The sequence below is a fragment of the Malus domestica genome, chromosome 11, assembly GCF_042453785.1.
Source record: "Malus domestica chromosome 11, GDT2T_hap1".
NCBI classification, from domain to species: domain Eukaryota; kingdom Viridiplantae; phylum Streptophyta; class Magnoliopsida; order Rosales; family Rosaceae; genus Malus; species Malus domestica.
Genome location: NC_091671.1, coordinates 32,347,540 through 32,361,931, shown reverse-complemented (window position 1 = coordinate 32,361,931; position 14,392 = coordinate 32,347,540). Strand labels below are relative to the sequence as shown.

General features: G+C 36.8%; 2 protein-coding genes across 2 annotated transcripts; one reads left to right on the top strand and one right to left on the bottom strand.

Annotated features, from left to right (window-relative positions):
• The first annotated feature begins 477 nt into the window (after positions 1–477).
• PIN/CAM ((-)-alpha-pinene synthase-like) lies at positions 478–2,822 on the top strand. Its single transcript, NM_001294132.1, is given in 7 exon segments — positions 478–609; positions 763–1,039; positions 1,132–1,504; positions 1,663–1,881; positions 1,977–2,115; positions 2,199–2,447; positions 2,529–2,822. Coding segments are annotated over 7 exon segments (1,683 nt in total).
• A 4,578-nt stretch (positions 2,823–7,400) lies between these two features.
• On the bottom strand, positions 7,401–8,876 carry LOC103437577 (uncharacterized). Its single transcript, XM_070808504.1, has one exon. The coding sequence runs from the start codon at positions 8,874–8,876 to the stop codon at positions 7,401–7,403; it is 1,476 nt and encodes a 491-aa protein (XP_070664605.1).
• Positions 8,877–14,392: the final 5,516 nt, after the last annotated feature.

Genomic DNA, 14,392 nt, shown 5'->3' with positions numbered 1-14,392 from the left:
ATTTTATTTTTTCTTTTCAATAAAATGTAATAGACTTGTTGAATACTTTGATAAATACTCATTATATGGTTCTTCATATTTTCAATATGTTTTAATACTTTATAATCTATATGTTATTTTATTTTGTAATTTATGTATCCAGTATTATGATGCATTTTTTTTAAGTATAAATAGGCATATACAATAAATTTACTTAAATTCCCCTAGATCTCTGCCTAAGCGTTAGGACCTAGTACGCCACCAGGCCCCAACATGTCGTCCGACTAGTGGCTAGCGTCGTTTAGAACATTGAGTTCATCCAAAATAATAATAAAAAAAAAGCCACGAGAACATTGAGTTCATCCAAAATAAAAAAATAAAAAAAATAAAAAGCCACGAGTTTACCTTTCGGATTAAATTCTATATTTGCTTGCCTATAAATACATGATCGTCCACGCATTATTCTTCATACTGACCAAAATTCTCCGACAGGAAAGCATGGCATTAATCCAGGATTCAGCAGAAGCTCAATCACAAAATGCGAAGCCTGAAGTTGCTCGGCGGACGGCAAATTTTCACCCAAGCGTTTGGGGAGACCAGTTCATAAATTATGATGATTCCCAAGACATTGTAATACATATCATGCATGCATGCATGCACGCACATTATCTTCTACAATATCACAGCAGTTCTTTAACATTATGAGTTATGATATAGTGTATGGCTATTTTTAAATACATAAAATTGACACTTTCTAAGAGAAGCGGACTTTACCATTTGCAGATTACTCAAGCTCAAAGTCAACAACAGGTTGATGAACTCAAAGAAATTGTGAGGGAAGCATTCACAACTAGTGCAACTGATTTTTCACTTCAGCTAAAGTTGATTGATGCAATTCAGCGCCTTGGCTTGGCATACCATTTTGAAAGAGAAATCGGAGAAGCACTTGAACGTATGCATTCTACGTTTGATGATGACCATGGCAACGATGATGTTGATCTATACACTGTTGCTCTTGGTTTCCGGCTGCTAAGACAACATGGATATAATGTTTCATGTGGTAGGTGTAAACAAATTAACTTAATTAGTTAATTTGAGTTACTATTAAAACTTTCATAATTCTTTTGTCCCTATTTTCTGAAAATCATGCAGCCATATTCAACAATTTCAAAGATGAAAGTAGTAACTTCAAGGAAAGCTTGATTGATGACATGTCTGGTATGCTAAGCTTTTATGAAGCAACACATCTGAGGGTGCATGGAGAAGACATATTAGAAAAGGCTCTTGTATTCACCACCACTCACCTTGAGTCAGCAGCAACCCGTGTAAGCAATCCACAGGCTACACAAATTACTCAAGCCCTAGAGAGACCTCTGCGAAAAAGTCTAGAGAGATTATCTGCACGACGTTACATTTCGATCTACCAAGAAGAAGCTTCACATAATGAATCTCTTCTGAAACTTGCAAAGTTAGACTTCAATCTTGTCCAGCCTTTGCACAAAAAGGAGCTCCAAGAGATCACTAGGTAATTAAGCTGATCTTATTAGTTTGCAAGATGGCACCAAATATATATATATATATATATATATATATATATATATATATATATATACACACACACACACATACACACACACATAACTTTCGAATTCGAAGTAATTAATAGTTAAGTCATATGTTTAGGTGGTGGAGAGCACTAGACTTTGAAAGGAAGCTGCCATTTGCAAGAGATAGGATGGTAGAGTTGTACTTTTGGATCGTCGGAGTGTATTTTGAACCCCAGTACTCTGTTGGGAGAAAAATTATGACACAAGTGAGTGTCTTGCTGACAATATTGGATGATATCTACGACGCATTTGGTACATTTGAAGAGCTCGTAATCTTTACTGAAGCGATTGACAGGTTTGAGATATTTAAATAATAACTATTTGTTAAAAATAATTAAAAACTGCTACTTTATTCCAATGATTACGATGATAATTATGCTAGCGCTTCAGGTGGGATGTCAATTGCATTGATGAACTCCCGGAATATATGCAAACATTTTATCTTGCACTTTTAAATCTCTACAATGATATTGAGGCAGAGATGGCGAAGGAAGGAAGATCATACCGAGTTCCATATGCAATACAAGCTGTATGTAGTACATAAACATATGCAGAACTTTCCTTTTAAACTTTTTTTCTTCCTAGTAAATTAACATAGCCTTGGCTCGTCAGATGAAAGATCAAGCTCGATCCTATTTTAATGAGGCCCGATGGTTGCACGAGGGACGAGTTCCAAGCATGGAGGAGTATATGCGTGTTGCAACAGTTTCAATTAGTTACACCTTTCTTACAACCATATCTTTACTTGGCATGGGAGATGTTGTGACAAAGGAAGCATTTGAGTGGTTGTTCACTGACCCCAAAATTGTTAGAGCTGCAAATACCATTTTTAGGCTCATGGATGACATTGTTTCCACAGACGTACGTATAATTTATTAGCTTGTGATTATTTCAAAGCAGTAAGATCCTAAGACAAATTAATTTTGTATTTAATTTTTGCAGTTTGAGAAAGAGAGAGGGCATGCTGCTTCTAGTGTTGACTGCTACATGAAACAATATGGGGTGTCAGTGCAAGAGACGGTTGATGTTTTTCAGAAGCAAATTATGGATTTGTGGAAGGATATAAACGAGGAGTTCCTTAGACCAACTTTTGTGCCAATGTCTGTTCTTATGCGCGTTCTCAATTTAACAAGAGTAACTGATCTTCTTTACAAAGGGGAAGATGGATTCACACGTGTGGGAAAGGTGACGAGAGATAGTATTACTTCAATCTGTATCGATCCAGTGCCATTATGAGTTGGTTTGGTTGTTGTTAGAATATTGATATTTTATAATGTCCTGTTGAATAAGATGACCTATGTACTTTTTTATTTTGAACGAAAGATCAACTCTTAAAGCCTAAGACGGGCACAACAAGAATAAGGCCAATAAAAGCCCAAATAAAAAGCATAAATTGTTGGTGTGAGTCAGTAGTTTGATTACGAATATTATTATTATTATTATATTCCCTAAATTTATTAGAGTCACTAACTACTACTTGTACTACAAGAGATGTGAGTATATATATTACCTCCAAGATGGAGAAGAATATATAGAAGATTATTGGAACCCTAGAATTACTTCAACGTGTCTCTAAACCCTAACCCTTGTTGCCGACTTTGAGTTCTTATTGGCTGGAAAAACAGCAACCTGCAGTAAAACCAAAGGTGATCTCGAAACAAGAGAATCACCTTGAACCTAAATCCTAGGAACCTAACCGCATCAGTAAAACCGAAGATGATCTCGAAACAAGAGGATCATCCTGAACCTAATCCTAGAAACGTAACCGCATCAGTAAAACCGAAGATGATCTCGAAACAAGAGGATCATCCTGAACCTAATCCTAGAAACGTAACCGCATAACTACACCACCGTTTCCTTTTTCAATGGAGAAAGCCATGCAACAATTTCTGCCGTGGGGTCAACCATTGGGCTTGCTGTGCTGACATACAGCGTGGGCTGTTTTGGGCTTGCGGAGCCTGGAGCCCACACTCCAAGCAAACTGAAGGCTGGTGCGATGGTGCCAATATTGTCAGCAGACTGGGCATGGGCCCGCTGGGTTCTTCAGCCATTATTGATGGCGTTGGTAGAAGACTGGGCATGGGTCCGCTTAGTCCACCAGCAATACTCAATGATGATATACAATCGGACCGAGAAAATCTAGGTCCGCAGCTTTCATTGAATTTGATTTCGTCCAAGAACAACGGCTTACTTGTTCCGTCACTCTCTAGTCATTTGTTATTTGTGGGACATGTCATTGAGCAATTAGACTCTGTTGTATTTCCGTCTTACTGTTTACTTCAAAATATCCGAACTGAGGCAATCATTTAGGCATGGTACTAAGCAAAGGATGTTGTACTATGTTGATGATGTTGTATAAGGAAGTGTACATCAAGTTCAAGGTTGTAACACTAAAAGGTTTAAGACCGTTTAGTTGTGGCATCGTCGGTTAGCTCATGCCTCTTTTGGTTATTTACGAAAATTACTTTTAGTAATATTTCAAATTCTTCATTGAAGTGTAATGTTTGCACATTAGCTAAAGGTCATCAAGCTTCTTATTCTCCAAGTTTAAATCAAAGAACAATTTCGTTTGAGTTAATTCATTATGATGTGTGGGGGCCATCTCTGGTTACTACTTAGCATGATCTGCGTTGGTTTCTAACATTTGTTGACAATTGCAATAGAATAACATGGTTGTAACTCGTGAAAAATAAAAGCGATGTGGTTGACATCTTTAAAAAATTATATCACATGGTCAATACTCAATATTCAATCCTTGTTAAAGTGCTTTGGTTAGACAACGGTGGTGAGTATCTTAAACAAGATTTTTCTTAGTTTTTTTTTTACAGAAAAGGGCATTCTTCAAGAAACTACGTGTCCTCAAACCCCACAGCAAAATGGAGTTGCCAAACGAAAAAATAGGCATATTTGAGATTACCCTTGCTCTTCCTATTGGTAGCTATGTGCTTAAGACATATTGGGCTGATGCAGTCACCTATGTTATTGACAGAGCCGGTTTTTAAAGGGTGTGACAGGTTCCATTGCACAGGGCCCCAAAAATAGTTTTTTATTTAATATAATACTACATAAAATAATACTATATGAAAATAATATATAAAAATATTAATCAAATAAAAAAATATATATATAAAAATCCGATGGGGCCAACAACCATCAGACACCTGCCCTAAAAATAATTTTTTATAAAATAATATTGTATGAAAATAATATATAAAAATACTAATCAAATCAATATATATATATATATATATATCTGATGGTTTATTCCAATCAGTGCTGCTGATTCCCATCACTGTCGTTGCTTCCTACTTTTCCTCTCTCACACTAAATCCCATCGCTGCTCCTCTTTTTTATTCTTTCACACCACAGTTCCAGATGTCAGAATCCCCCGTCGCCAATATCTAGTCTACTTTACTTCTCTCTTCCCATTGTTCTTTTTCCCACAAATTATTAAACCCTAATTTATAAGTTCATGAAATTGAAGAGAAACTTCCAAATCATGAAGACAATTCAACTGATCAGAATGATGTAGACTTCAATTAAAGTAAGATATTTACTAATTTAAGTATATTGACTTGGAGTTTGAAGGTTTGGGTATTTCTCATTTATAATAAAAAAAATTTCTTTTGTACTTTTCAGGGTAAAATCAAGAGGAGAGCAGTCACAAAAAATCACTAGATGCACATGTATTGCGGACTATTAGGTTTCATTGTTCATACTTACTATAATTTTATTATGATCTTGTTTGAGATATAAAAAATGGCACCTACTAGAAAATATTCATCTGGCTTGAAGCGTCAAAGAAAAAGAAAAGTTGAACAATTGGCTCAGAGCTATTGATAGGTTCTTTCTGTACATTTAATAATATTTAGAATAGATGGTTAGTGAGTTTTAAAGTTTATTTCGATATTGTTTTTTAGCATCAATACATTGTTTAATTTTTTTTAAAATGTCTTATAAGAAGGGTCTCTTTTATGAATTTTGCACAGGGCCCCCGAAATCTCAGAAATGGCCTTAGCTATTGATCTCATTAATCGAAGCCATCGCATGTTCTCTCTTTTAGAACACCCTTGGTCGTGTTGTCTGATCATGCTTTCCTCCCCTCCACTCTCCATCTTGAACCTTGGGTTTTTGGTTGTGCGGCATATGTCCATCTTCACAAAACTCAAAGAAGCAAGCTTGATCCATGTGCGGTGAGGTGTGTGTTCCTTGGCTTTAGTCCTCAACAGAAAGGATATTGATGTTATCATCCATCCACTTAACATATGTATGTCATCATGTATATTACCTTCTCTGAAGATGAATTATTTTTTCTTCCTGCCATACTCCTTAAGGAGAGACAAACTTAATTAAAGATTATGGCAGATTTGGTATGATGGAGATAGTACCACATGCTGACTCCGATCCACCTACAAAACGTGCTAACCCAAGTGGCTTGACTAATCAAATGGAAAAAGGTGGGCTGACTGACCAAACTGGCCTAAGTGAGCTGACTAACCATTGAGACAACGTAGAAGACAACACAAGTGATGATGCATGTGCTGGAAAAAATGGGTCGCAAGACAGCTTAAGTGGGTGAAATGGATTCTCTTTTAATTATGAACAAGCCAGCATCAAAAGCTTATCTGGGCGTGATGATTATGCTGCACATGGCAGCGTTTAAAGCCCATTTAGCTGTAATGATGATGCTACACATGGCAATGGTGAAGGTGCACCTGGGCGTGAAGATGGCTTAATTAAGACCACGACAAGTAGGACGTTTGATGTTGCCAGCCCACGTGGGCCTTTCCCTAGTCATGTTGGAATTGAGACAACAAAATGCGGTGGGCCTCCTGATGATGATGACCTCATTGAACCCACAACAAGTAGGTTGGTTGATACAGTCAGCCTACTTGGATTTCTCCCTGCTTGACACGCCCCAATCCCCATCGGGATGGCCACGTGCTGGCCGACAACGCAAGCTATTTAATGAATGCATATGCTAAGAACATGTAAACATGCATAAACATTTTGCGTGTAACTACGCAAAGTAATATTCAAATATAAGTCTTACAAAATACAATAATAATATTCAACTGCCAACAATGAGTATAATGATAATGCATGACATGTTCAGAGTATACAACTAATCCAGAGTACAAGTGGAAGGTAAAGTAGAAAGGTGCTATTAAAATGAATGTCAAGCAGAGATAAAGGCAAGATATCACTAGTAGGGGAATGCCTCGTAGCTCAGATTGTAAGCCTCGTTCCTATGTCCTGAGGGAGCGCAAAACAAACATGAGTGGATCAAGTTGATATATATATATATATATATATATATATATATATATATATATATAATATTGAAATAGTTAATCAACATACTAACCCCCAAAGTTTATGAAAGCTCAATAGTATAATATGTAATAGGTTTTCCGAAAATGCTAGCATGCCATAAAACCTTTCATGAAACATATATCGTATAGTGTGCTAGCTAATGGTATCATATATAAGTATCTTTCGGCCGTAGCCATCTACCAATGCCCAACCAAAGCCAATATAAGTATCATTGCCCGTAGGTAGAATAATGACCACTAGATACGCACAAAACATTGAATATACTCTTTCCAAACATAAGTACATATATCTCAAAATCATCTTCATAGCCAGTGGCGGAGCCAGGATTTCGGATTAGGAGGGGCCTCTCACAAATATTAAAAAAAATTAAATCGATAGTAGTTACAAAACTGTTAACCAAAACATCATAGTATGTATATGAAAAGTAACCAAAATTCAAAATAACATAGCATTGATAATATTACATATTCCCAATAATTAAAATAATTGTCCTCGACGAGTTTTCATATTTTGAAACCGTTGCATGATAGCCTCGTCCTCTATACTATTAAAAATATCCTTTTCAATATAAGCAACCAAACAATCGTTCATCCACAAATCACCCATTCGATTGCGTAGGGTGTTCTTAACAATATTCATAGCAGAAAAGACTCGCTCTACACTTGCTGTTGCAACCGGTAAGATGAGTGCCAGTGTCAAAAGCAAGTACACTAACGGATAAGTATGATCTTTCTTGGTTCCAACCATCTTTTGTGCAAGATCACTAATTCCTTTCAAATCTGCAAACTCACTATTAGAGGTCATGTCCCAAATATAATTCTCAAGCTGTTCTTTGAGTAACTCAAGATCGTGCTCTGAAAAATCACTTGGATAAAATTGGGCAAGACGCATCAATTTTTCTTTGTCAAAGGCAGAGAAAGAATTACTTGGACTTAAACATGCCACACAAAGAAGTAGTTCAGTATTCTTCTCAGTAAATCGATCATTTAACTCAGTGAGTTGTTTATCTATGACATCGGTGAATAAATCAACCCGATAATGGTGCACGTTTGTGATGGGATGAGCTTTTCGGTTTGGTCGCTCTCCACTCGTAAAAATATCATCCATGCTAGGAATTTTAATACAATTCTTGTCACAAAAGGATGAAACTTCATCAAATAAGGATTCCCAACCACTTTCTCGCATCCTTTGCAATCTTCCTTTGCATATATTGACCAAGTTCATTGCATTCACAATATCTTGATCCTTCTTTTGCAATGCCTGCGATAAATCGTTTGTGATCCCCAAAACCTTTTTCATCAAGTGTAGACCAAAAATAAAGTTGAAAGATTGAATAAAAGTCAATAGAACCTTTGCTTCAAATTTTTGTTCAGAACTTGTTCCATCTTTTCTTACAATCTCAAGCACTTCTATCGTTGATGAGAACATGTGAGCCAAGCTGATTAAACAATTATAGTGAGAGCTCCATCGCGTGTCACTAGCCCGCTTAAGAGTAGTTTCTTGATTCAAACCTTGTCCACTTGAAAGCTCGTTATTTTCTAGTGCTTCCAAAACTACATGAGCATGTTTCTCTCTAAGAATATCACGACGCTTAGAAGATGCCACCACAATATTCACCACAGAAGAAACCATAGTAAAGAGATCTCCAATTTCAGAATTTTTTTTTGCCACTGCTACTAGAGCTAATTGAAGTTGATGAGCAAAACAATGAACATAAAAGGCAGACTCATTCTCATTTAAAATTAGTGCTTTAAGGCCATTGAACTCACCTTGCATATTACTTGCCCCATCATAGCCTTGCCCACGCAATTTTGATATGCTCAATCCATGTCTAGAAAAGAAATCATCAATGGCTAACTTGAGTGAGGAAGCTTTAGTATCTGCAACATGCTCAATACCTACAAAGCGCTCTATCACATGACCTTTATCCACAAAGCGCAATACAATGGCCATTTTCTCCTTTGAAGACTTGTCTCGTGATTCATCAACAAGAATGGAAAATAAAGAATCATTAATATCACTAGTGATTGCACTGATGATTTCATATGAAATAGCACTTGAGATGTCCTTCTGAATATCAGGTGATGTCAATTTCAAATTTTCAGGAGCATTTTCTAGCGTGACAGCCTTTATACCCTCATTATAATGACGTAGCCACCGTAGAATTTCAAGAAAGTTTCCTTGGTTGAGTGAATTTTCAGATTCATCATGCCCACGAAATGGAAGACCTTGTTGTAAGAGAATTCTACTAACACCAACTGATGCACCTAATCGAGTTCGATAATCAATTCGATCTTGGTCAGTTTGTTTTGAGATAACTGTTTCAATATGTTGTTTTTGGTTTAATAAGGCTTCACAGTTTCTCCAAGCATTATTATGAGAACTATTAGGTCCTCCAACATGAATTTCTAGTTTCTTCTTGCACTTCCAATTCTTGAATCCGACTCCAACAAAAGTATCCCCACCAGATTGATCTCCAATATCAGGTTTGAAGAGATAACAACATAAACAATAGGCAGCATCCTGTGATGTGCTATACTCCAACCAATTAGGAAATTGAGTAAATCAAGCAGGATTGAACCTTCTAGGCTTTGTCCCAAAATTTGTGTAGGGAAATGCATGGGTTTTTGGTTGACAAGGTTTATTTTGGAGATAGGCTCTTCGAACTTGGTCTCGAACATTAGGATGATAACTCAAAATCGGTCTACGCAATCCAGGATCATACTGGAGAGTTTCCGAGTTAATTTCCATAGAATCCACACAAGTTTGTTTTGAACTACTTTCATTGTTCTTTGGACTCTTTGGAGACGGTTCTAATATCTCAGGTTGTGTTTTTCTTTTGAAATATCTTTCCATAACTGAAAAGTAAAAAAACATAGATTTACTAACTTTAAATTAAAAGAAATATGAACATATATGCTAATTTTACAAACTCAAACAAATTAGGCAATAGTTAAGAGAAATTGCAAGACATCAATTTAATCATAATTTATAAACAAAAAATTGTAACAGGAATTGAGAGTAAAATACATACTTTGGGTTGTTGACCAATTAACTAAACTTCAATGTCTTTTTTATGGAATGATGGAATAATTGAATTCTTTAATCTGCAAAAAAAATATTATTTGTTAAATTAATTTACAATTGTAGATGACAACATATATGAATTAGCAAATTATAAAAAAAAAATTAAAAATGACAACTATGAAGATTCGAAGTTCATACTCTTGAGGATCATGGAAATTGAAGACTGATAGATTGATAGACTGGTTGAAGACTGTGACATGCTAGATGAGAGAAGCAGTGTTAAGAAGGAGAGAGCTACGGGAGGGAGAAACGAAGAAGAAGAAGAGAGAGATCAGAAAACATAAAAAAAAATAAACAAGGTGGGCCCCACGGGCTCACCAATTAAGGCTTTAAAACAATTTTAAAATATAAAAGAGGGTAGGGGTGTTTCAAGTGTTCTGACTATTTTTTCAAACTAGCAGCAGAGCAACAGTCGGCTAGAATTAGAGAATAATAAAATACTAATTTTTAGTATTGGGAAAATGAATGGAAGATGAAGTGTTGGAAGTTGGAATAGGTTATAGGTAGGCTTTAGGGTTATTTAAAGAGGGCCGGATATTCTTAAAATATTTAAAGAGGGCCGGATAGTTTGTCTAGGAAATATGAATGATTTAACTGAAAATAATAAAATAATAAGTAGTACTAATTTTTAGTTATAAACAAAAGTAGGATGGGCCTAGGACTACTGTGGTCCTATGGTCCCTCCGCCCCTGTTCATAGCATATAGTCATCCATCATATATACTATAAAGAAGTGTAAAGAAAACATGTTCATAAATAATATATAGTCATCCATCATATATACTACAAAGAACATAATTTCGATAAAATATGATATTCCAAAATATTCTCAGTAAGCATGATAATCATATAATGTAAATCCAATTTACTTATAAAACGTTTCATAAAACGTAACCATTAAATCATGATTTTCATGTATGCATTTCTACTATTAAAACATGCATTTTAGAAGGGGTCTACTCACATATACTGAAGGAAATCTTTGTGAAAACTAGTTCATTTAAGCAACATCTATGCATGCAATTAACAATTAAAAGGCAGAATCATGCTTATATGCACCCAAAAACAAAATTTTACCCATAAAATTCAAGGCCTAATACTTGTCGTGAACCAAGACTCAACTCAAATATTAAGGGAAAGAGTTGAGAAACTTTTATACCTTTGAAGCACCTATTTGCCTAGCAAAGGATATTCACCCATGTGAGGGCCTTCTTTCCTTAGTCTTCTTGCTCCTTGACTCCATGGATGTGGATAGAGAAACATTGCTTCTTGGCTCCATGACTTCTTGGATGGATGAAGGAATCGATTCTCCAAGTTCCCAAAATAGGGAACCTCTAAGTCTCCACACCAAGGAGAGCATTGAGGAAGAGATGAGTGATCTAGAGGACGAATGATTGCTAGTTATTTTCCTCTAGGGTGGCCGGCCTCCTAAGAGAAGAGAGAGCTTTGTGTACTCATATTTTCTCTCTAGAAAACCTTTATGAACTTTTGGCTATAAATTCCTTTATATAGTCACTTCACTTAAGTGACAAAAAGAACCAAAACCCATTCATTTACAATATGGCCGGCCTTCTAAAGGCTTTGGGCTGTTTGGTCCCTTTTGAGTCCTTAGTCATTAAGTTGTTATACAACTTAAGTTAATGGGCTTGACGATTCTAAGCCCAATAGGCCTTGAGATCGAATAATTACTCAAAGCTAAAACGAACTTATTCATTTGATTAATTAACATATTAATTAATCATGGCCATAAATAATTAAACCTTTTAATTATCCTTACTCATCTCCATTGTTTCTTTAATATTTACCTTACACGGTGTACAATCCATTAGGTTCCTTTTAGCGAGGCAGTGGGCGATTAGAACTTTTCAAATTGATTGTGAATTGAAACATACTTTCAATTCTCCCTTTAGTGATTATACACCTTTAGGGATTCCACAAACCATGAGTGACACCTAACAGTATATCATGGCTACCCAAGCTAATCAGAAGAGGTGGAAAACCTATTCAGTTTAGGATTACAATGCAATACGGTTTTTCCCTAATACAATACTCTTGACCACATTGTTTGGTTTGATAGTTTATTCATGTCTACTATCCAATGTGATTCTTTTACTTGTATGATTACCTTGAATGTGATTTGGAACAACTTCCTAAATCATGAACCAGAACCAACAAACACCCACGCGCAAGCTCACGCACAACTAGGTTGCTGGGCTGGACCAGATTTGGGCTAAGGTTCTTGGGCTTGGATTCGGTGGCTTGGGCTTCACCACTGGGCTGGGTTTTAAGGCCCAAAGCCCTGGGTCAAATGGGTTTTAGGTCAAAGGGCCTAGGCTTGAAAGCTCGGCCCAAAGGTTATAGGGTTTAAGGTTTAACGGGCCAAAGCCCTTATGTTTTTAGACCAAGGGTTTAGCGGGCCAATAGCCTAAATTAGCATGGCCCCAAGGGTCTGTCTCTTTGGGTCTGGGCTTGAAGGTCATTTCTTTGCTGAGGAAAGAAAGTCGGAGTCTTCTGAGCTCCGGTCATCATTAACACTCACCCTTAGGCCATAAACTAGGTACCAAAATGAAGCTAGAGACAAAATTGAGTGATTAGGTACCTTTGATTCGTCATGGGGTGGCCGAAATTTGGACTTGAACACCACAGGTTCTTGGGTGTCCTTTGGGTGCCCTAGAGCTTAACAACGAAAAAGAAAAAAAGGGGGAGGGTTCTCACGAGGGTGACGGTGGTGGTGGTGAGGTCATTAGGGTGATGGTGCCTTGGTGTGCGTGTATGGGTAGATCGGGAAGGGAAAATGCGAGAGAAAGATCTGTGAGACAGAGAAAAATGTGTGAGCTGAGAAAGGGAGAGGGTTAACTCGTGGGAAGGAGAGAAAGATAAGGGATGGGTTAGAGGGCTGCCACGTGGCAACTAAAGAGAGTTAGATAATCTAGAAAGGAGATATGGATTGGGTAGGAAGTAAGGGGCAATTTCGTAATTTCATAAATTGTTAAACAAAAATAAAATTACAAATTATTTGGGGGTGGGGTTTCACACTGCTTCTGCAACCTACCCAAATGGGCTATTTCATACTTTTGCCACTTGACCAAATAGGTCCATTGCTGCTTCCCCGAGTAACATCTCAAATGACAAGTCCTATCACACTCTTCCAATACCAGTCGATGATTCAATGGATATCCTTGAGGTAAGTACTCAATCAGAAATTAGTAAACCACTCTATATGTTACCTCCTAGACAAAATCAAGGAAATTCGCCATAAAGGTACTCTCTAGAAGAGAAGGTACAATACTCTATTGCAAACTATGTCTCCACCCATCGACTCTAGCTAAAATACCGTGCGCTTGTTGAACAAATAGACACTATCAAAATACCTACCAGAGTGGAAGAAGCCTTGAATGATCCGAAATGGATAGAGGCAATAAGTACAAGGTGAGGATTGTACCTAAAGGGTACACACAAACCTTTGGTGTTGACTATTAGGAAATGTTAGCTCCAGTTTGATATGAAAAATGCACTTCTGCATGAGGATTTAGAGGAAAAAGTCTAAATGGATTTTCCACCAGGATATGGCATTGCAAACTCTAGTGGGAAAGTGGGCAAACTTCAAAAGGTGTTGTATGGTCTTAAGTAGTCACCTAGAGCATGGTTTGGGAGATTCACTTCAGCTATGAAAAAGTATGGATATTGATAGAGGAACTCAGATCATCCTTTAGTTATAAAGCGCAGGGATGGTAAAGTTACTTTGCTCATTATATGTGTGGATGATATAATTACAGGTGATGATATGAAGAAAATTGAACAACTACAGGGGTACTCGGCCTTCGACTTCGAGATGAAAGATCTAAGGGGACTTAAGTACTTCCTAGGTATTCAAGTTGTTAGGTCTCGAGAATGGATCTACTTGTCACAATGTAAGTATGTGGTAGACTAGTTATCTGAGACTGCTATGCTAGCATGTAAACAGACGGATACTCTAATTGTACAGAATCATCATCTTGCAATTTATCAAGATCAAGTCCCGACAAATGAAGAAAAGTATTAAAGGTTAGTGGGAAGATTGATTTACTTGTCGCTTACATGACCTAATATTGCCTATGCGGTAAATGTGGTATGTCAGTTCATGCATGCACCTAGTTAGGATCATATACTGACGGTAATGTGGATTCTCAATTACTTGAAAATGGCTCCTAGAAAAGGGTTAATGTATAGAAAGCATAGGCACATGAAGGTGAAAGGATATACCGATGCAGACTAAGCTAGAAATATTATTGATTGGCGATCTACATGAGGATACTTTATGTTTGTTGCTAGTAATCCTATGACCTGGAGAAGTGAAAAGCAAAATGTGGTGGTAAGGTCTTCGACCGAGGGTAAGTATAGAGG